At 34.3% G+C, this 23627-nt stretch overlaps 5 protein-coding genes across 11 annotated transcripts; 3 read left to right on the top strand and 2 right to left on the bottom strand.

Moving 5' to 3' along the window:
• Positions 1-5001: 5001 nt before the first annotated feature.
• LOC128876334 (uncharacterized) lies at positions 5002-6399 on the top strand. Of its 2 annotated transcripts, XM_054122598.1 has the most exons (5): positions 5006-5221; positions 5371-5548; positions 5641-5865; positions 5943-6077; positions 6163-6399. In XM_054122598.1, exons 1-5 carry the CDS (start codon positions 5109-5111, stop codon positions 6328-6330), a joined length of 819 nt encoding a protein of 272 aa, XP_053978573.1. In that variant the 5' UTR covers positions 5006-5108; the 3' UTR covers positions 6331-6399. The 2 variants fall into 2 exon arrangements, with proteins under 2 accessions (XP_053978574.1, XP_053978573.1); XM_054122599.1 differs by lacking the exon at positions 5943-6077 and having other exon boundaries at positions 5002-5221.
• A 322-nt stretch (positions 6400-6721) lies between these two features.
• On the top strand, positions 6722-9368 carry LOC128876333 (protein odr-4 homolog). 2 transcript variants are annotated; one of them, XM_054122596.1, is made up of 9 exons: positions 6722-6936; positions 7032-7195; positions 7534-7713; positions 7790-7992; positions 8066-8237; positions 8306-8488; positions 8578-8791; positions 8864-9046; positions 9124-9368. In XM_054122596.1, the coding sequence occupies exons 2-9, from the start codon at positions 7100-7102 to the stop codon at positions 9279-9281; spliced, it is 1389 nt and encodes a 462-aa protein (XP_053978571.1). In that variant the 5' UTR covers positions 6722-6936; positions 7032-7099; the 3' UTR covers positions 9282-9368. The 2 variants fall into 2 exon arrangements, with proteins under 2 accessions (XP_053978571.1, XP_053978572.1); XM_054122597.1 differs by lacking the exons at positions 6722-6936; positions 7032-7195 and adding an exon at positions 7270-7460.
• A 391-nt stretch (positions 9369-9759) lies between these two features.
• LOC128876332 (palmitoyltransferase app-like) lies at positions 9760-15984 on the bottom strand. Of its 2 annotated transcripts, XR_008457005.1 has the most exons (11): positions 15831-15984; positions 15494-15738; positions 15037-15346; positions 14793-14953; positions 14516-14674; positions 14299-14436; positions 14074-14228; positions 13885-14002; positions 13688-13800; positions 11999-13605; positions 11164-11300 (listed from the first exon to the last, which is right to left on the bottom strand). XR_008457005.1 is itself a non-coding variant. In XM_054122594.1 (9 exons), the coding sequence occupies exons 1-9, from the start codon at positions 15183-15185 to the stop codon at positions 10996-10998; spliced, it is 1401 nt and encodes a 466-aa protein (XP_053978569.1). In that variant the 5' UTR covers positions 15186-15337; the 3' UTR covers positions 9760-10995. The 2 variants fall into 2 exon arrangements, 1 of the variants encoding a protein (XP_053978569.1); XM_054122594.1 differs by lacking the exons at positions 15494-15738; positions 15831-15984 and having other exon boundaries at positions 9760-11300; positions 13503-13605; positions 15037-15337.
• Positions 15985-17528: 1544 nt separating this feature from the next.
• On the top strand, positions 17529-21747 carry LOC128877135 (zinc finger protein Xfin). Of its 4 annotated transcripts, none has more exons than XM_054124173.1 (6): positions 17529-17839; positions 18901-19139; positions 19279-19803; positions 19867-19971; positions 20046-20195; positions 20266-21747. In XM_054124173.1, exons 1-6 carry the CDS (start codon positions 17830-17832, stop codon positions 20650-20652), a joined length of 1416 nt encoding a protein of 471 aa, XP_053980148.1. In that variant the 5' UTR covers positions 17529-17829; the 3' UTR covers positions 20653-21747. The 4 variants fall into 4 exon arrangements, with proteins under 4 accessions (XP_053980148.1, XP_053980147.1, XP_053980149.1 ...); XM_054124172.1 differs by having other exon boundaries at positions 17531-17839; positions 18901-19142; XM_054124174.1 differs by lacking the exon at positions 17529-17839 and adding an exon at positions 18073-18257 and having other exon boundaries at positions 18901-19142.
• On the bottom strand, positions 20705-23549 carry LOC128877140 (proliferating cell nuclear antigen). Its single transcript, XM_054124184.1, has 4 exons — positions 23185-23549; positions 22780-22945; positions 22544-22688; positions 20705-22232 (listed from the first exon to the last, which is right to left on the bottom strand). Exons 1-4 carry the CDS (start codon positions 23403-23405, stop codon positions 21979-21981), a joined length of 786 nt encoding a protein of 261 aa, XP_053980159.1. The 5' UTR covers positions 23406-23549; the 3' UTR covers positions 20705-21978.
• Between the last annotated feature and the right edge of the window lie 78 nt (positions 23550-23627).

The raw sequence follows: 23627 nt of genomic DNA, 5'->3' as shown, positions 1-23627 counted from the left end.
AAGTGTAAAGTGTAAAGTGTAAAGTGTAAAGTGTAAAGTGTAAAGTGAGAATAGATTTAGATTAACAGGAATATAATTAGTTTTCAGAAAAATTCATTTCTATAAATTATGTATTAACATTGATATATTTTTATTGCAAAATGTTAGTCAATTTTCACAACAATTTCTATATTTAAACTATAGATCAAACTACGAAATACGTATTTTCTGAAATGTTGTTTTCTTGCATTACATAAAATTATCCTATTTGTAATGTACTTGCATTCTGTGCGAAATGGAATCATTAAACACGTATAATCAAAGAACTGGAAAAATTGTATATCGTTTCTAATAAAACAAAGGTGTGTATTATAAGTGTTGATATTCAATTCTTTAGTAATATATTCCGAGAATGTTTGCACATTTTGAACTGTCGAAAATTCTGGATCGATATGCATGTTTCGACATTTTTTCAGGTCAAGATCGAGATCGTAGAAATCACGTCTCGTCCTTCTAACACAATCTAATATCTCCTTTACACTTGCTGACATTTCCTGACAGCTCCTAATACACACTAACAACTCCTAACACCTTCAAACACTCTCTATCGTCTCCAAACATCCCCAACACCTCCCAACCCCCCCTAATATCTCTTAACAACTCCTAAGGGCTCCAGACAGTTCCCTTTATTTCTTCTTAATTTCTAGAATGTTTCCTATTAATTTCCCTCTTTTCCCTGACACATCTCTTCGCTGTTCATGAGATTCGGATACAATAGGTAAGTTTCGAGATAGAATTAAAAATTATGATGCCTCTTCGCATATCATGTTCGCCTGATACAAACGGTAAGTTTTGAGCCAAAATAAAAATTATGATACTTTTTCGATCAACACGTTCTGCTGAGCTTCCGGTCGGCCATTGGTTGGGACACAATGGAAGAGAAATAAAGAGAATTGGATTTAATCAATACGGTGGAAATATACAGTTAAATAATATCTGAGTGCGTTTAATCGGTGGAGTGAAGTGCGAGATAAAAACCTAGATATAAATTTTAGGGGGGGAATTAAATATAGCGAAATGTGAAAAGTTCGAAATATGTAACCTATCTCTATAGGAGATAGAAGAGAAGAGGATGGTGGAGACAGCGGGGGGGGAGAGCGGGCTCTTCCTCCCAAAAGCCGGAAATACGTTGCAACAACAGGAGTCAAGAGTAAGACTGATCCAGCGATCGGTAGAGGAGATCTATAGAGCGCGCACCAATAGGAAGGAAGAGGGAACAAACGAGCCAATGAAGAAGAAGAACGGAAAGGAAGAGGAGTCAATCAGCGGCCCAGAAGAAAGACCGTCAGTGCCCCTAGCGAGCGGAAGACTAAGGTTGAGAAGGAAGAGTGTAGAACAAGCAGTTGAGAACGAATACAGCGACGAGAATAGAAATGCAAGGAAAAAGTTAAAGATTATAGGCAGTGAAAAGACAAACATAGTGGTAAATCCATATAAAAGTAAAGTGGAAAATATTGAAATTAAAAATACTAACGTTCGGTCGATCGTAGAATCGATAGATTCAAGGGATGATAATACAAAGGTGAGAAACATAAACGGCCGCAATGCAACACGTGGTTCGCCACGTGCGGAGATAGAATCAGATTCGGATTCGTCGTCGGACAAAAGACATAAACCTAAAAATAAAGAGAAAATTCCAATTAATACTGAACCAGCTAATATCAATCTATTCGAAATAGAAGTGATTAAAAAAAACCTGAACAAAGGAGGTAATGTATATTTTAAATCGAACAAAAAAATAAATTACCTAAAAATTTTCAGATTCCTAAGAGAAGACGTCAACAAATTTGAAGCAATCAAAATGTTGAATAAACATATAGCAGAAATTAAAATTAAACGACCAGAGGAAGGAATGGAAATTTATAACAAGTATATCAAAAGGAACAACGGTGATTTTAAAATACGCATTCCAAGAAGGTCTGAATTTAGAACCGGCATTATCAAAGAATAGGAGTACTCCCTAGAGGAATTGAAAAAAGAGATCCTCCCTGGACAAAACATCGAATCCTTGGAAAGACTGAGGAAAAGGAAAAAAGTGGAACACGGATATGAATGGGTGGAAACCCAAATGGTTTTTGTTAAATTTAGAGGTACCAGTCTACCGACTAAAATAGTTATTATGGAAGGACACGTGTGCCTTAACGTTACCCCATTTGTAAGAAACATAAGACAGTGTTACCAGTGTTTACGATTCGGACATACGAAAAGATTCTGTCGAGAGACGGAAAGCAAATGTTTCAATTGTGGAAAGGGATCTCACGGTGAATGTACAAATTCCCCCAAGTGTTCCAACTGCGAAGAAGATCATTCAGCACTCAACAGGCAATGCCCGTATGCATTATTAGAGAAATTGTGTTACAGGTTTCTGTTATTTACACATTTCCGTAAACAAAAATTTTTTTTTTTTTTTTTTTATACATTCTTTCTGAACTCTAAACTTATTCTACCGCGTTCTATTATACTATAAGCGCTTTGAACGTATGGATATTTTCTTAATATCTATTTGTACATTTTTCAAAGGTTTTATATATAAAAATTAACAAATATCTTTTTCTTCTCTTACAGATATGGACATTAGTAGTCTTACAAAATATATTGCATATGTTGTAATCTAAATTAAGGATGTATTGTTCTACCAGATCTTTATACTAGTGTGGTTCGCTGTGTTTTAACAGATGAGATTATTTTCTTCTATATTTGTGGTTGTAAGACACAATTTTGTATAATTGTGAATAAGGAATTTTTTGCAATATTTCTTAGTTGGTATAGCGGAGGCGCTATGCGCTTGAGCAACATTCAAGCGATGGGGGGTGCCTACCTATTGTAAAACAAATTATTCAATGTTAGGAATACAATATTTTTTGTACATATGAGATGTGATATGTATGTAATATTTGGAACTATTCAGAATTACCTAGTAAATTAATTCTTCTAACTTTTCAAAAAAAAGTTCAAGTCATTTAGACCAATTTCAAAAGAAGGAACTGTGTTTTAAAAAGTATCCGAATATTAATGCGAGGCACTATACAGGGTGTCCCAAAAGTCGGAGAGGAGCCGGAAGGAGGGGGGTAGCTGAGATGATTCTGAACAACAATTTCCTTTGCAAAAACGTCGGATGGGGCTTCGTTAAAAAGATATTAAGCAAAAACCCCGACCAATCAGAGCGCGCGCAGACCGTTCGAGCGGGCGCGGTAGCGAAGGCTACGCGCTTGTACGCGAACAAGTGACTCGACGTGCATCGAAGGACATTGACGCTGCCGCCTAGCGCGTAGCCTTCGCTACCGCGGCCGCTCGAACGGTCTACGCGCGCTCTGATTGGTCGGGGTTTTCGCTTAATATCTCCTTAACGAAGCCCCATCCGACATTTTTGCAAAGGAAATTGTTGTTCAGAATCGTCTCAGCTACCTCCCATTTCCGGCTCCTCCCCGACTTTTTGGACACCCTGTATAAGCCTAAAATATGATTTAGTAAAGGCGTTTATGGGTAAGTGAGGAAGCAAGTTGCATTGTAGTTCGAAAATCGTGAGTGTTCAAATCCCGCCGGAGGTAAATAAAAAATTTAAAGATTTGTTCGTCGTTTTCATGGAATCCAGTTAATCGACTCAAATCACTCGTTCCGTCGACCATTTCGCCTGAACGAACGGAATGTTCCGTGGCGATCTCGTTCAGAAAAACCAGGGCTTTAGAAGAAATAAATACAGTTAACTAAAATCTACCAACAAATAAAAGAAAATATATAAAATTAAAATTTAATTTTTTTTTAAATCTCAATTTTACAGAGAACGTTTTGGGAATGTCTACATCGGACGTCCCAGGAACGTACATAGAATGTCCACGCCGGACGTCCTGCGATGTAACTGGGACGTTCCAGGGACGTTCACAGGACGTTCAGGGGACGTTTGGACGTTATCTGGACGTCCCGAACGTCTTATGGACGTACATAAGACGTCCCTGTGCTATCTGGGAACTGGTGTAGGATTTAGTTTATGAAAGTGTGATGGGATGGAAATGAAATTATTCTGGATACCAAACACAGTTCACAAATCCTTTTTACGACCCACGTATACATATTTACGTACACAATCATATATACACAATTACAAATTCACACATACATGTATATTTATATACAGGTTGTATTAAAATAAAGGCTCTTGAAAAATCTCATGCGTTGTTGCCAATCGTTCACATTTTTCTCGCATGCAGTTAGTCTGACATAAACATTCTCTCGATCTTCTATCGCTTGATCACTCTGCATTCGTACAAGCAGTCGTTCTGCAAAAAAATGAAAAATTTTCACAGATAATTTTCACTTTGTAATTGAAACCTGATACCAAAATGTAAAATTTGGTCAGAATTTGTTACGTATCAAATATTTTTCCCCAAATAATCCCGCTGTATTAGCAGACACTGCAAATCTTGGCCATTATTGGCATAACACTCAAATTTGTAATGATTATACTTCCTATATACTATCGCTGGTAGAAGGCGTAGTTAGAGCGGATTCTAGGTTTTTTGCTCTTCCTGGTAATGCAGGAATCTTTACCCTACTACTCTCGCCGTACCGTTAATGGAAAAAGGCAGGAGAAAAACGTATACACGTTAATTATAACAATAACAACAAAGACTTGACTTTATTAAAAAATGGACGCTATAGCTAGTCCACGTGTTAGGTACCTCGTTCAATGGCTAGCAACGACCAACGATTGACCACGACTGACTCTCTAGCCGCCTCTCGCAAAGCGGAACATGGCCGCTTCCCCCACTCTCGCATATCTAGTAAGAGGGAAGAGAGAGATGGGAATACGTGATTCCCACAGGATGTGGCCGTTATCGGCGGAAGAAGTGTCGATTTTATATCGAAAATAATTCCCACTGTTACTGTAAGATGGCGTCACTATGCTATTTATATCGTCATCTAGCGGTGAGATTGGCAACTGTTTTACTGCAAGCTTGGGCATTTTGCTTCGGATGGCCCCACTGTAGCATGACTAGGCTTTTAAATTTTTTCTGGTTGCACTTGGATCCACTTATTATTAATTAATAATAATATACTAATAAAATATTACAATGCTACGCATTTCGGCAGAGCAAGGCATACGAAAACTTAGCACTAATGGGTTAACGGTAAAATGCAACCGATTAGAAGGAAAAGTAGCAATTGTAACAGCATCAACTGAAGGGTAAATTAAATTATCGAATGAATAAATAATTATTCTTGTTGTATAGGTTATACGACATAATCTCTTGTATTCAAATACTAATTTACGAATTTATAATATATATTTATACATTAATTGAATACTTAAATGAGATATGTACATACATACAGGATTGGTTTTGCAATTGCAAGACGTTTAGCTCAAGAAGGTGCTAAGGTAATGGTCAGCAGTCGCAGAGAGTCAAATGTAAAGAAAGCTGTGGAACAACTTAAATCTGAAGGTTTACAAGTTTCTGGTGTTATATGCCATGTTAGTAAAAAAGATCATAGAAAAAATCTTTTCAATAAAGTAAGTAGCAGTGTCAAATTATATTTTAGATCATAACATAAACTTCACTTTTTATGTAAATGGATAATCAATTAATATTAATAATCTTATAGACAAAAGAGGAATTTGGTGGCTTAGATATCCTTGTATCAAATGCAGCTACAAATCCTAGTGCAAATACAATCTTTGATACCTCTGAAGAGCTATGGGATAAAATTTTTGATGTTAATGTTAAAAGTACTTTTCTTTTAATGCAAGAATCCTTACCGCTTTTGAGAGAGAGTAAATCACCTTCAATAATTCTTATATCTTCAATAGCAGCATACCAACCAATTACTGTAAGAAATTTCTTAAATACTATGATCACAATAAATTTGTATACTTTATAAAAATTTATGTTTATTTTGCATCTTAGTTGTTAGGTGCATATGCTGTTAGTAAAACAGCTCTATTAGGTCTTAACAATGTAGCTGCTGCTAGTCTTGTATCAGAAGGAATCCGTGTCAATACTATAGCACCTGGTATTATAAAGACTAAGTTTTCGCAATTAGTATGTATTTACATGGATTTCTATAAATTATATTATTATATATTATCCATCACATCTTTAAAGTATATCTTTCTTTATTTTACAGCTTGTTGAAGGTGATATAGGAGATACATCTTTATCCATAATACCAATGCAAAGATTTGGCGAAACAAATGATATTGCAGGAGTTGCTGCATTTTTAGCAAGCAATGATGCTGCTTATATTACTGGTGAAACTATTGTTGCAGCTGGTGGAATGCAGTCCAGACTTTAACCATTGTATTGTAATATCTGTTTCAATATTGTGTATAACTTGTAATAAGAATATTATTTTTTATACATATATGCATTTGTAAATATGAACTAAAATATTACAATTGATACATTCCATTGGCATTTAAAAAGTATTTGATTACATAATATTTAAGGTTATACCTTACATATATACACAAAATATACATTATTTATCAAAAGCGTATTTGTATAATTCCACTGTGTAATACTATCGCTATTTGAATAAAATGCAGTTTACAGTAAGCAAGCGTTATTTATTTATTATTACCAACATAGCTACAGCTTCAGTACCATCAATCGACAATGATAGATATTGTTTTACGACAACCTTGCGCGTTCTATCGTCGAAGGCGCTGCTTACGGAGTCAAAATTATTTAAACAAATCTTTTTATTTTTTTTAGTTAATATAGAATTATAATATGGTTCGTTATTATTCACATACGTAGTTAGTAATTTGTATATGTAAATATAATTCAATATAAATTGAAGAGTGCTCCTACTCAATATCACAATCATGTTTTATTTACTTCATTCCACTTCCTTCCATCTGGTACCATCTTCTCGACGAACAGAATGTAATCCAATGTAATCGAAGTCAAACGGAAAGAATTATAGAATCTGTTGTATCATACACAAGTCTGTATAAATTTGTATAACTAATATTAACGTGTTTACTATAGTAACTTGGTAAGGGTACATAGTCAATCGTATTTGACCATCTGACGTTGCATTGCCAAGTGAAGAGAAAATGGGACGAACTGTATATGCGGAAGAACGTTTACACAATTACCTGACATCGTTAGGAAAACCGGATGAATATACGATAGGCCTAATTTTGGGACAGGTTCGATTTTTGTATGTTTCAATTTCACGTCATCTCCATGTTTTTATTTACGTAGCATATGTAAATGTTGATCGAGAATCGTGTTTTCAGATTATTTTAATTAATATTCATTACTCACTGATTTTAGTAAAAATCATACTTACGATACATTTACTAAATTAGTATTCAATTTTAATTCATATTTATTCTTTTACGAATTGATTTAGTAACGAAAGGTTAAGGTGGAAGATCAGAATGCAATCAACCAATGGTTCACTGGAATTTTGTACTGTTATAGTTGATTAAATGAATATTATCTGTTTTGCATTTGATTATTTAAACTGATATTGAAATTGCAGAGTGCTGGTCAGAAAGATTATATTGTACACTTAGCAAAAACACCACCCCCTCTTGGCAAAAATGTTGTGGAAGAAACATTGATTAGTTCAACGACAAATGTTCAGCAGGAAACTGCTGAAAATTATATTAAATCAGTGAGGGATATACCTGAGAGCTGGGTTGCTGATCATGCTAAACATGTATGTTTAGCATTTAAAAATCTTATGGAAGTAATTTTCAATTTGCAAGAGTTAAATACTTTAATATTATATATAGGTCACCAGAATGTTACCTGGTGGAATGCATGTTCTTGGTGCATTTATTGTTGGTCCTGATGATACTATGAATGAGAACATAAATGTACAGAAAATTAAATCTATCCTTATGGCAATTCAGAGAAATTTGATGCACAATAAGTACCTCTGTGGAGACAACAACGAAGAACATCTTATTTTAAGCTTGAATAGCATTACACAAAAGTACAATGCATTATAAGCAGCATGCATTTCAAATGATTATTTTTATATACAGCATAATGCCTAATATTTTTAGATATATTTGTAAATCTATAGAAACCAATAAAACTGGGATGTTGAAGCCAGCGGAATGGAAGTTTCAAGGAAAAGCTACCAAGTGGCATCAACTGGAAGCTCTTGTAGATTTTGATCGTTTATTTCTCATTGCTGCGGATAAAGATCCTGAAACTCTTAAAACACAACTACAGGTAATAAACAACAGATATTAATATATTCATTAAACATATAAAACCATGTGTATGATTTAATTTTATAGGATATTTTAGAAAATATATCCCACACCATTGAGTCTTCTATAACTGTTATTGAAGGAGATGTACGATCTCCTGATGATCCATTGGAAATAATCAGCAAAAGTAAAAAGGATAAAAAAGGAATAAAAAATAATGAAAAGAATAGTAATGATAAATCAATCCAAATTAACTTATACATTCCATGTGTAAGTAGTCACGTTAAATGTCTTCTGAAATGAGAAATGAAAATACTTCTACCAAATATATAATTCCATTCCATTATATGGATTATTAGCAAGAAAAACATATTAACTCAAATGTGAGGATAACACCATGCAATGCATCGATACGTTTAGTTGGACAATTGGCTAGTAGAACCTTTGTTCATCAAAAAGCAAATGTTGAAGAAGCTAATGTGGCAGTGAAACAAGATATAATAAGGTCTCTAGCAAGTAGGTTAGAAATGCATTGGGATAGTTTAATTGAAGAAGAAAATGGATCCCCAGAAGGTAAATATTTTCTACATATGTATATTCTTTTCAGGATATCTATGAACAATTTATCCTGTCCTTTCTTTTTAGAAAATATAACGTTACACGAACCTCCGAGAAGAGTATTAATAGCATTACCAGAAAGTAAAGTAACATTATCCGATTACCTTTTCCCTGGTGAAGGACCTCAAGAAGCCCTTCTATCATTGCAAGAACTTTTAGACTTGGAAGTAAATGAAAGTAACGTTCAAAAAGATATAGAGGTCCAAGCTGGTAAGTGTTTACAATTATGTATATCTTAAAAATGTGTATACTCTGATTATGTACAATCCTGCGAATTTATTATCCAGATCCAACAGAATTTTATTGTCAAAGTGAAATCGACGTCAAACCTAGCGATCTTGGTAAAGATTCATCTGGAAATAACCAAACTACAGTATATGTCGCAGGTATCAGTATTGCGGTTATAATTTTAATTATTGCTATCATAATACACAAATTATATTAAAATTAGGATGGATTTATATTTTACTGGAAATATGCAAAGAATAAAATCTGTACATTCTATTATATTATCATAATGTTATTTGTATATTAATACAAAAATATTAATAAGAATAAATAATAGTGATCTGATTGAACAAAATGGCATATATACCAATGAGACTTTTGAGTCGCATTACTTGTAAATTGTATGTAGTAAAGTGTTAAATTATTAATACATTTTACGAGTATACATATTGAACGTATTGTTAATTAGGAAAGACAACTTTATTAAATTTTTCATTTAATTGTTTTATGTAATTATTAAATATTTTTGTAAATGTATACTTATGATGAATGTAAAACAAATATTTAATAAAAATACTTTTATGTGCTGAACACAGTACATAATTTACCTTTTCAAAATACTAGATATTACATATATTATTATTATATACTTGAAGAATTTTTAAATAGGTATAATATGATATAACATATTGATATATTTTTAACTTGTGGTATATTATCTTATCATTATAACATCTACACAATATATACATACAATATCATACACGCACGTTATGTACAAAAAGACAATATTCTCAAAGTTAATATAATGGCAATTCTTAATAGATAAAGTGAACTAACAGTGTCATTTCGTTTTTCAATAATTAATAGTGTATCCCGATTTCTCTGAATAAAACAATGCCGTGCAATGTTGAAACTCGAGTTACTCATAAACAAGGCAGTGGTATATCTACTTTTAAAATGCTTGGTACAAACTGCATTGCCTTAACAAATTTTTCAAATTCTTGGAAACCTATACTAACGTTTATGAAAATTCTTTGTATTTACAAAATTCTCTTTACACTGTACATAGCAAATTTAATGAACAAAATCGTAATACTTTTTTACCAATATGAAAAATTGATCCAATAATACTTTACATTTTTAATACTAATTTATAATCAAATTTTGGAATTCAACTTTTCGTCACATTGCAGATTTGATATTTTTGAAATGGATAAAAATATCTTCTAATAACAATTAATACACATATTAAATATATTTTTCTCTTTTGTTAAATTAGTACTTAATCAGGATTTTCATATATTTAGTAAAAACAGATTTTTAAATGCAGAAGTTACTTCAATTAGTAAAGGAATATCTTGTTCCATTATAATGTATAATCAAAGATAAGAAACTGAAGTGTATAAAAGCAACAGAAATGTACAAATTCATAATAAAATGATTATGCAGTACATCTTCCTTAATCCATATATCTTTCGTTTAGTATAATATCGAGAATATCATGTAATCAATTTTAGCATTTCCATATTTTGTATATTTATACATACCTACTACATTTCAAGTAGAATATTTTCATCTAGTTCGTTACGGTGAAAAAAAGGAAGTCGCAAATAGTTGAAATTGAATGTAAGTACAATGATGAACGAATAGTGCAGATCAAATAAAATAAAGGTCGTCGTGTTATTTAACCCTTGATTAATTTTGTAATTTATGATAGTACTTAAATAAATTCGTAAAAATTCATCACATATTTATCAGTAATTTTGTACTTTTTTTGTCATTGTTTCTTTTTATCTATAATTTAAAGTAGATACATATTTAAGAAGAAATAGAAAAGAACAGAATTAAATCTGCACTATCCTTTGATAAGCGCCAATGACTTCGACAAGCCTATGAATCTATCTACATAAAAAGTATAAATTCAATTGTTATATTCCCCCCATTTTTATAAGTCCCGCTTGACTTCCTCTACCGACACTGGCATCTTCCAATGAATCTAAGTCTAAAGCAGACTCTATCATAGTTGTATCTTGTAACAATCTAAGTTTAGATGCAGACAAGGGAGTTGTTACAGTTACCGAAGGTATAGAGGACGTATCCAACGTAGAAGAAATCACAACACTCTGACGGGGAGGTAGCGGAGCAATTTCATCGATATCAATTGGAGCTATATTAAGTGATGCTAGTGGTACTTCGTTGGTAACAAGTTGGCTCACGCTGTTTGTAGTACTACCTAAAAACAAATCCATAAGGCTGATCAAACGATTTGAATAGCATTAAAATATATGTATAATATGTACATTCTATGTACTACGTAGAACATATTAGAATTCGAAAAATTGGCATAAACGTCTAATGGGAAGCCATACAAATGCTCTTTAGTAACAAAAATTGTATCGTACAACTCATCACAAAAGTGCAGTATTGGCTGTGTACCTTTGCTGTGTAAACAAATAAACTGAAACTAAATTGCCATAAACGAGGTATCCCAGGCGTTGGTGTCATTAACGTGTTCCCTATTTATACACATGTCTGATAATATTTAGAAAACAATTAAAAATAAATTACTTTACTAATAACGATTATATGACAGAACACTCTTGATATTACACATACAAATATAAATTTATGAAATTGTTGTATACATGTCATTTATAAATACATGTATGTTTATATACATATCATACTTTGATGATCCCAGTGCCCATAATAAGAATCTATAATAATTATGAACTACTTAATTACAACTATTTAATTAGTCACAATCCATAAACCCTTATATTGATGTAACATTCTAAAAATTAGTCCCTTCGGAAGTGTGGAAAATATACGTCAAATGTAAAGTGTATATTAACAACTATTAATAAATACCAATTCATTCATATTAAACATACACACAATGATGGATGGAATAAAAGAAGATAAACTTACCAAATGGTATGCTCTGAGCCCTCGATAACAGGACGTAATTTTAAACAACAGAGAAACACAATTTATTGAATTATATAGAAATATAGCGAAATGTTAAAAAAAAAAAAAAACTTAAATTTATCCAATGCAGTCGATAATATTTATATTCAAACACGATCCTTTATAATGTCAAAGATCAATGTTATAGCGAAAACGATTTCGTGATTAAATGCTTTAGATTAAACGAACGCAATGAATATTGTACTATTTAATGTGTGTCATTGCAAAATATTAAAAGTTGTAATGAAATTAATGTGTCAGTTCTTTTTTCAGTCAAGATATATATAACACTGTAACAAGAATATTAATTTCTCTCTTTCTTCTCATTTTTAAAAAACATATCTATGTGCTTAATACTAAATTGAATATTCGAAAAATAAATAAATCTCTGTTAATAACAACAAAATTCAACTTGAATGCACTTCGTTTGTATAAATCTGTAAGTTGCAGCGCGAGAAAACATGAACAATCATCGTAATAATAATCTTTGTTAATGCCATTAATGTACTTTTTTTATAGTATTTATATAGTATACTTTTGATAATCGTTATGTACATTTTAAAAAGTTTATGTTGTAAGTTTTCTTTTAATAGTAAACGGATAGAGTATTAGTACCTATAATATTTTAATCGTAACACACTAAAAGAATTTCCTTAACAAGTGACGCTATGGCCGTTTATTAAATTTTTGTTTAATAGGTGGGATAAATATTATTACTTTAAAAAATGCGAATGTCGTAAAGAATATTAAATATCATCGTTATCACTCATGGAACTCATGATAAATCTCCGATTTAAAAGATCTTCTTCGGTACCGTCACTTGGGCACAAAGAATTTTCCGCGTAAGCGAAAGTATTGATTAATGGTCCTGAACCGAATCTGTTAACTGGGAGTCCTATTGCGTTTTGACCGATAATTGGCATTCCCCCAGCCCCCAATATTCGCGACATTACAACTGCTGGTAACAGATTTTTTGATATTGGATACTTTAACCCATGAACAGTGCATCTCAAATTATTGTATTTAAGAATATGTTGAGATTGAGAAATTCGTAATGGATCCTCGGAGTAACATTGTGGAAATTTTTGAAGATCGGTATAACCACTGGGACCATCGATTTTGTATCTTATAGGATCCTCGGAATATCTTTGCGGATATTTTTGAAGATCGATAACAAATTTTTGATCGCCGACACACTGATCATACATTAAGTTGTTATCTGAACATCTATGATACTCTTCCCTACATCTATGAGGATACTTATGCAAATTCTCCTCGCATCTGCATGGATATTTTTGGAAATCTGGATTACCCCTATCTGTTTCATATTTTATATGTTTTACAGAATCCTGAAAACAGTGCTGTAGGGGATACGTTGGAGCATATGTATCGTTAATATATTGACGTGAATACTCTGGTAGATCCTCAGGATAACGAACGGTATGCCTCAAAAGGCTTAACTCACCGTTTATTGATTCGATTTGCGGCGAGTGTTGACCGGTGACGAGATTGTTCATCGAACCTGTGAGATCTGTACTGGGATTTGTTTGAACAGTTGTACCATTGGACTGTAACAGTAAACAATAAAAAAAAATGAACGGTGCAATTAAATAATACAATTAAAACTTTAAATTTCTAATTACTAATTACCTGTGGTTGTACAATTTTCACAGTACCGTACGTCTTATTACTAGTGATTACACTGTCATCGCTAACTCTTTCTTGTTCCGCGCGATATTCAGGCGTCACTATACCTCTTCGATCTGTAAACATTGATAATTCCAATGTAGATAGCAGTTGTAAATGAATCTATTAAAATAATTATCAAGAACAAAAAGATGAATTACCAATTAAGCTAGGTGGTGCAGGTCCGCATAATACGTAGAAACAATTTCCACATATATTTCCTTGGCTATAAGGGTTGGAACTTCCTTGTCCTCTTTTAATGGAAAATGATCCCTTGATCTATAATAATAATAAGCATTACATTAAACTATTTAAAAATTTCAGGATCATCTATCGTATACAATACTTACATCTTCATTAGTTGTTTGATTACTAGTAGTTAGATGTGTATGAAAACCAGAAAGGCCAAGAATACTCCAAACAGAGAAAAAACATATAACCCCTACGACAACGCTTCCGGGAGATATTCTAACTGCTTCTAAAAATGGTCTACCATCTCTTGTGACTGTAAATAATTGGTTGTAAAATTAGAATATATCTTATTTATTTATCTTGTTTCCAATGAATCTACTTACGCATTATTAAATGTGTAACAGCACATGCGAGTATGAAAACACAAAGAAATGCCAAGGACACGATAAAAGCATAAAAGTATCTGTAATTTCTTCTACCCACACAGTTCCCAATCCATGGACAATGATGGTCAAACCTCTCTGAAACAATAATCGCGCGATACTTTCTCACAGTTTTTTGATAAAAGTAGCTTTAATAACAAATAACAAACATACATACCTACACAATTGTCACATAAACTACAATGTGAAGCCCTTGGTGGCCTAAATATTTTGCAAGTGAAACAATATTTCAATTTTACTGGTTGACCTTTCACTAATACCTCCTTTGTTCTGGGTGGAGGTCTATACATTTTAGAATTACCATTGTTTGGAACCTCTTTATTCAACATGTAAAAAGTATAAATGTTTTAGTTGAAACATCAAAAAATATTAGTTATCGTATTATATTCTCAAACTTAAATGTCTCATTGTAAAAAAAATATGTTCTTATCTACCAATTTGCTTTTCAATGTAGGCAGCTTCGTCGGGAGTTGCTCTTGGTATTACTCCAGGGTCGCTAAAACTTGTTCTGAATAAAGCAGACATTACAAAAATGAATAGTAAGCCACCAATAACGGGTATAGCAGGTGTTATGTGAACTGCTAAGAATGGACAACTAAAAAAGAAAACGATAAAGTTGTTAAAATAACATTTTCTTAGGGTCATTTAAAATGACAACTCTGATAATAGTAATCTTACTCAAAAGCAAAGAATAAACCACTGGTTCCAGCAATGAGGCACACAGTCACATAAAAAACTCTAGTTTGCGGTGCCATCATCACTCTGCCATCACAACAAAATCGGTTTCTACCTGGGAAAAGTTCCCATTTTCGAGTAATATGTGGCATTTTGTAAAGGTAAACTGTTTTATACACTGTCTATATGTACAAATACGTAATGCCCAATTTGTAGTAAATAATTTATTAAGGCCATGCAATGTTTGTTTAGCGTCACCATGCGAAACCTTGGACAACCATATTTCATCTTGGCCTACTAATTTGTTATTCGGCTGTAACATATTTTACAGACAATTAAATTGATTCGTGTTATTTGTAATCTTCATTCACTGTAATGGCTGTTTGGGTATATTTGAATCTCAAATATTCAACGTCTACATTCTCATAGGTATAGTTATGTTATTAAAAAATCGACTTACCATACATTTACAAATTGCCTAGTATGTTGTGCAGTACTTGCAAAGAACGTATGTCCCTTGTCAACTTAACCTAATTGCATCGTTCGCTGAAGATGCGAAGACGTTCATATTTGATAAAAGTCCACATTCTCGCACTATCAAACAGAATTGTTTGTTTTCTTCCGCATTCTATAAACAGCCATGAACTCACTTTCGAGACAGCATCGTCACTGTCTTGCGGAGGCCACCGACATCGAGAACACTCGCTGCAGGGTCACAGCCGAGGAAAATTAGGGGCGAAAATTCATTTGTAAACTAGGTCACTACGATGTGACGCGTAAATGACACTTGTACGCACCCGATATAACCTTCAAACCCGCGATATACATTACGGTCTAGGAAGTTGTTGCAACGTTTCACTCGATCAACCTCAGTTCGATGACAATATCATATATATTTACTGGAAAGGATTGTTGCCTGTGGTGTTTGCTTGAGATTATCTGTGGTTCCCTCTGACGGGGTATGTGGAAGTACCACGTGATCTCGTTGTCACGTGATCTACACTAAACGATTTCAATTTCAAGTGCAATCAGTTCCTATCAAAAGCAAAATAATTTCTTCGTAAACTTAATTTGACTTAATTCGAATAGACGACGATTTAACTACGGCTCTATAGAGAGTATGTACAGAATAATTCAAGCAAGATAAAAGAAAGAAAGGATGAAGTGCACTCGATAAAATAAAATTCGAATAATTTGTCTATGTACTAATCGTAGTCGTGTCGTATTAATTTTTGTAATTAATTTTAAATGTATGTAATTGATATAGCTTTTTTTTTTATTTCACCTATTCCATTAATCGTTCTGACTCATAATACAGGTTTATCTAAAAATTGACGATAGAATGGAATCGCAATTCTGATTATGTAAGTATTCCTGTTATCTTGACAGCGTTCCTAAAAGAAACTGATTGATCGATTTCTTTGAAAGTGTAAGAAAATTGTCGACTATTTATGACACGAACTAAAATTCTGATAAAAATATAAATTCACTGGAGAAATAAATGATGTCGAGTTACGATCCCGTTGCTCCTGTACCTGGAGTATCGTAGTCCGCTCAGAAACATGGGATTGATTATTTAACGGTAGGAGGGTGTGCAACTTATCGCTCCCATTGCAAAATGGGTCGTCGACGCAATGCAGTACATCGTTACACATACAGATGCACACATTCAATGAAACCTTGAAAATCGAAGAATCCCACTATGAACGCCATCTTTGGGTACGTCCGTGAACGTGACAGTTGCGATCCTAAAATTTTATGTATATAAACTAACCCTGTAATGTCCCTTCATAGATCTATAGATCGGTCATTAAGGTTAACGAACTATTTACAAAGACATCTAAATAAAAACTACTGCACATCGATCGTACTCGCGTGCTATCGTAATATTCAGCAGTAAGTTATGGATCAAGAGAAGCATAAACATTTCGTGTACAAATTATAATATAACGCATAGAAATTCTTAAGAACATACGCTCCGATGTTTTAGCTCTGAATTAGGATACTGACGTTTTCTATTTCGTCGATACGCGAATGTTACGAAATCGATGTACCTACATTGCTAGAAACGAGGAAACGGAATATTTGCTGGCGACGAGACGAATATAAGAAATATAAGAAAGAGGAGATTCGCGAGAAAGAACGCGAAAAGAGAGATATCAACAGGCACGGTAGGGAGAGTCGTGGATAAAGCGGACGAGGGTACATCGCGTCCATGGTCGGTAGCGAAAGGGATCGCGAAGGGTCGTGTTTAGTCGCTGGTCGCGTCTATAACAGCTTAAGCCTTAAGGTAGTAGCTGACGGTGGTTTGTCGTTGATATTTGTCGGGGTGGGAGGATGAACGGTGCTGTCGCGAAGAAGAAGCAGGGCGGGGGACGCGGGTGACCGGGTGCGGCGGGGTGCACGGGCATGAATCGTGGAGCGGGCGGATGGACGGACGGACGCAAACGCTGAAATCAGCTCGGGCGATCGATGCGATAAATGGATGCGTGCGATTGGTAGCCGGGAAAATCGATGATGAACAGGGGGGCACCCTACCTAGCCGCGAAAGCGAGCGAGCACGGCTGCACCGCCGGAGAGGATGGAGCAAAGACCGAAATATCGATTTTTAGGCCCCTACGCGGCGGTTCGATGCTCATATCTGCCCCGTGTCCCGTATCCGCGCGAAGCGCCTTTCAAAACACCAACGACGCGTGCGAGACACACCGTAGTGACGCGGATCTCGTCCGGGAATTATCGTGCAATTAAATACGTGGGGATACGCCGGAGTGACGTGCGTTTCCCAAGTACTGGCCGATGTCGTCAGGTAACCACGCTGACGACCCTACGACGCGGTTAAAAATGAAAAAGCTTCGGGGGCCGTCAGATTCCCTTCTCTCTCTCTTTCTCTTGACGTTCGTGCGAGCAGCGGTAATATCATGCAACCTGAACGGGGGACAATCAATGATCCTCGACGCGGAAACGATCTAAGATCGCTGCATTTCCAAGTGCCGTCAACGGTGTTAGACGTCTCACGCGAAACGATTCGTCTGTATGATAAATGTTCTGTTGTGCGCTGTCTGTCGTCGAACAAACGTCGAGATCGAGATGAGGGTGTGAATCGGGGTAGCAAAGAGTGCGCGTGATTATTTCGTTTAACGTTCGCCTGATGGTATACGGACTCGTTTGAAAATCTCGTTGAAATCGGCTTCTCTGTACGTGGTTAGACGAATAAGGGATCTTCTGTCAGTGCTACTTCCTATGATAACGTGAACCATTGTAAAAAGAAACGTTGACGAGTTAAAAAGTAATCGTTTGACGCCACGGACTGAATTCGATCGAGGACAAAATATTCGCAACTATTATATTTTCGAAGCTATTCATCCGGAGACGAAATAAGAAATTATATCGATTTATCGCGTGATTGCAATAAAACGACAATTATTTGTTTACCATTAATTCTTTGATGTTTGGTGGAAACGATTAAAGTATAAAAATTGCGATTCCGAGACACGACCAAACAAGAGTTTTAGTCCAGTTTGAAATTTAACATTTAAGCACTTTCATTCATTTTTTTATACATAATTTACAAGATCTCTGTACCAAATACCAAACAATTATCGGCGAACGGTTAAATTTTGAAAATACAATCAGTTATTCGCGTACGCGATTCTCCTATCGTAGAAACATTGTTTTTGTTTCCTTTTTAATATTTATTACCTATTGCTTTATCAATTCGTTATGTTCGTACGACGCATAAACATCATAAATATAAACGAACTCGAACGACGCAACAGGCTTAATGATAAGCCAAGAAAGTCTATGTACAAACAAGTATACTGTTCCGTTGTTAAATATTAACGAATTCTTCTTTTTTGTATGGTGCAGAAAAAATGGCCATCGCTGCTTCGGAGAATTATCAACTTAAGTGGCACAGCTATGGCGCGCATTTGCACAGCTCTGTCGCGACGTTACTGCACTCAGAATCCTTCGCAGATGTCTTATTAGCGACGTCCTGTGGCCGACACGTGGCGGCCCATCGATTTGTCCTTGCCGCTTGTTCATCGTACCTAAGCCACATTTTTCAAACATGTCATTTCGGAGCGAATACAAACGCTCCGATAATTGTGGTTCGTTTACATACATATATATGTATATATACTACGCCCATACATATTAATCTTATGATAATCATTTAAAGATTTTACCTTTGAATAAATGATACATCGCGCTAAGTCCACGCTGCAATGTAAACTTGTATTTCAGGTATTACCGACTGAAATCGGATACCGCACGCTGAAGATCCTGATTCAATACATGTACAGCGGAGAAGCTACCGTGACGAACGATCAACTGGAGGGTGTACTGAAAGCCGGTGATATACTACGCGTTCGTGGATTATGGAGATCGAATACCGGCAGTAAAAAGGAGAACATACAATCGAACAACCAGAAGGTCGATCGGGATAAAAGGGAGCAACCGCCGTTAACCGGTCAAATACAAAAGATTAAGTTGGTTCACCCGTCGACGGAGAAGGTAGTTGAAAATGTACAACAGACGACACCGACGCAAAACAACGTTCAACCTCAAAAACCTACCTCGGAAAGAAAGAGTATCGAGAAGATCGACGAGAAGATCAGCGAGCCGGAAACTAAGAAAGTGTTGGAGGAAAATAAGAATAACGAACACAACAAAAACAAGGAGAACCTGGAGGCCAACGGGAAGAAAAGAAAAACAACCGTCAACAGCGATGTAGAATCCAATAAATCTAAAAGCGAGGACGGTGAAAATGTAAGATGATTGTATATATGTTGAATGGGAATAAAAGGTTTCATTGTTTTTTATGGATTTCAGACGGAGTTGAATCTGGAGCTTTTAGTAAAAGACGAACCAATCTGGGAGGAAACTATTGATCCATCGGAATCACTGACGATAGACCATGAGATTGATATCAAACCGGTACGCGTTACTCCGAATACGTTCGTTTTATAGAGAAAAAAAAAGTATACGATATGGAAATTATATGTTTCTAGGAAATCGTACACAGCGCGGACGAAGAGGAGGAGTATACGCCATTAACGTGCGACATGTGTAGTCAAACGTTTAATCGGCCATCCGATTGGGTGAGACACATTGAATTTACGCACGCTGATATGACTGAAAATCGAAGGAAAAAAAGGAAGGTAAGTATAGAAAAGATATTACCAATAATTTCAGGTATTACATGATGGTAACGGATCTGTCGTTTTATAGGACGATGTAGATGACGACAGCAAGGATTTTCCACCTTTAAAATGTGACCTCTGTGGTAATATGTACTCGACGCCTCAAGAATGGGTACGTCATATACAAACGGAACACACAGAAGAGCAATTAGCCTTAATGAACAACTCCGCACCACCTAAGCCAAAAAGAGTTCACAGTCATCAAAAATTGTGCAACATTTGTCAAAAAGAATTTCCAAGCCACGCATCGATGGTAATTCATCAAAGAACACATACAGGGGAGAAGCCTTTTCTCTGTTCCTATTGTAAAAAAGGCTTTAATGTAAAAAGTAATTTGCTAAGGCATCTAAGGACATTGCATGACAAGTATGTACATCCCAGTTTATATGGGAGTAATGGTAACTCGAATGCTTAAGCCCTTATAATTTTCCGATGTAAATGTTCTTTTTCTTGTTAGTATCTCATTTGCAAAGTAAACGTCACGCACTACTCTAGATACTTGTGAAATCATGCTCACAGACTGAAGGTATAACATATGCATTGATAATCCTGCATAAGCATGTTAAATTGGTCCAAAGAATTAGATGTTATCATAGTACGCGTGGCATCTTCTTTGAAAATGAGCAACCGTTCAAAGCTGGACAAATTTTCTTAAAAATTAAACGAACAATTTGAAGTATACCTTTCGCGCATTAAATTTCGTAATCTTATTTACTAATAACAACATGTATTCGACATTCTATTATATCAATGTACGAATGATTATTTTACTTTTAAATTCGAAACTATTTTGTTAAAAACACAAAAGCAATATCAGGGCTTTAAAACCAAAGAGGCTGATTACTATTGCCAAAGTGTCTTGTTTTGTTGCAACTACAATTCATTTTTCGAGTATAGGCGGCATACCAAAAGTATTTATTTTGATTAGAAGTTTCATTTAAACATGTATGAATAAGAATGACGATATACAGGTCTTCGCAGTATGTGCGTGTAAAATAATTCATAGTATAAATCAACATTTATTGATTAATATTTAATTATTTAGTAACTATACGAGATCCAAATTGTGTAAGATTTAACTGTATACTTCTAGGCTATTCCATCCATGGTAGCCCTCTTATTCCCTCAGCTCGTAAGCTAATTATGTATTTTTATATTAAACTAGCTTATACACAAAAGGTATAAGAAATAAGATAACTAAAGTAAGTGAAAAATTTGAACTTCAATTAGGCTAGGATATAAGGATAACACATAATTCAAAAATTTATCAAATGTTTTGGAAATATATTGAGTTCTTCTTACATATAAAAAAACGCAATATTATCAAAATATTGTCACAGTTTATGAAACGGTAACAATATAAATCTTACAAGAATGACACCATATTACCATGTTAATCATGATCGTGTCACTCTACTATGAATCTTAGTGTCAATTCTACGTTGCGCTAACACTGTGACGAGCCAAATGACTTTTAAATGTAAAATTTAAATATATTACCTTCAAAGTATTTTTAATCATCCTTAATCGTTCCTTAACAACGAATATCAAAATATACCTTCTCTTTCACGACGATAGTGCTATTATTTTGTTAAGTAAAAATTTGAAGATTCTTAATCCCTAGTACCATGATAAATACAAAACTAATGGAATCATGGTATTTATATGAAATTAATCAATGTTATGTTACACGGGATTAATAATATTATAGCTTATACATCAAAGTAAGTCTACAGGATGCTTAATTTTCTTCGTCGTCATCAATTTTTGGTGCCAGGTAATATCTAATATGTCCAATATCTCCAATTTTGTATTCGCATACCAAGGGCACATCGTTAGACATAGACAGTTGTACTTGTGGACAAAGAGGACCAGCCTTTATAAAACAGTTAAGGTAACGGCACGAAAATGTTAATTTTACTGGTTCTTGCATATTGACGACAACTGCTTCATCCTCGTTGTCGGCATCAGCTGTTTGTGCTAACTTAATAGTGGCTAAAAAGAACAATATCTTATGTAAATATACAATAATAACATTGTAACAATGTTAATTGTATAGATATATTTTTTCATTTTACAAGGGGAAAGGGGCATTTTTTGTAAATATAAGCGTATAGATAAGAATGAGCATGAATACATACATAATCTTGTTTTTACAGATAATACAAGGTTGAATTAAATAGAAAAGAAATTAAAGAATGAAAAACTATACAATTAACGTAAGTACATAAATCACAATATAAAGAATATTCACTTATTTAATATAAAAAATTGGTATACTTATTTAATACAAAAAATTGGTATACCTTGTCCATAATCTCCAGAAGCACTAAACTTTATACCCTCTTTAGAACATGCAAATGTTATCGATTCTCCAAACTGACTTAAATCTCTACAGATACGTGAAAATTCTTGGGATGGCATCCTTACAACACATGAATATGAGGTATCCTAGTGTAGTAAACAAAGTACAATAATAGTTGTATATACATTTCCTACCTTACAAGTAAATAATGAAACAACATATAACAAAAGATCTTACGGGAATACCAAGGTGTTCCTGATCCATGTTTATAAGTTTCATTTCATACTCAGCCAATTTTTCTTTGTTCGGCGATTCAAATATAAATATAATATTCTCTGGATTATCTAATGCTCGTAAAGTTACTGTATCTTCTGCACCAGCACATCGTAGGATTTTAGACATACTAAAAAAAATGTAATATTAAAGAATCTTGTAACTCTTTGTCATCGTTTTCATAAACAGTGGATAAGATCATTTCATTGTTATATTACTTAATTATTTTAAGTATCACGAATGTCGTTTATTAAATTCCTTTTACAACAAAATTTGATATTGTTAAACATTGTTAAACAGAACAAAGTTCTGTCATGAAAGAGTACATAACCTTTGCAACATTCTATTCTAATTTGTATCGAATCTTACCATGCGACGCTCATACCCATTGACAAATTCCTGTCGCATCTGTATTTGTCAAAACCATCGCTTCTCAGATTAAGGGAAACTAAAGAGACGTGAGCATTGTCCATAGCTTGGACTTGAATACCAGAGTCGGAGCATTCGAAAGTAGCTTCGGTTAAAAGATCCTTTATTGCATCTAACACTTTCTTTAAAATCGCACTTTGTACCAAACGTGCCTCAAACATTTTTTCAGTTCACTTTCTTCGACTATTAACGTGTGGAAAGCAATAGAAATAAGTAGAAACTGGTCAGATGCAACAAGTACCGCAAGTTACAAGAACCGTCGAGATCAGTAACATTGGTAACAACCGCGTTTTCTTACCGCCAAAATAAGAATGACTAGGAAGTAGATGGCATTAGCGAAAACCGGAAATACATTCAATTTTTAAATCAAACGATATGTACTA

Source organism: Hylaeus volcanicus, chromosome 5 (assembly GCF_026283585.1).
Source record: "Hylaeus volcanicus isolate JK05 chromosome 5, UHH_iyHylVolc1.0_haploid, whole genome shotgun sequence".
NCBI classification, from domain to species: Eukaryota; Metazoa; Arthropoda; class Insecta; order Hymenoptera; family Colletidae; genus Hylaeus; species Hylaeus volcanicus.
Note: the sequence above shows the minus strand (reverse complement) of the source record. Positions and strands in the feature narration are given on the sequence as shown.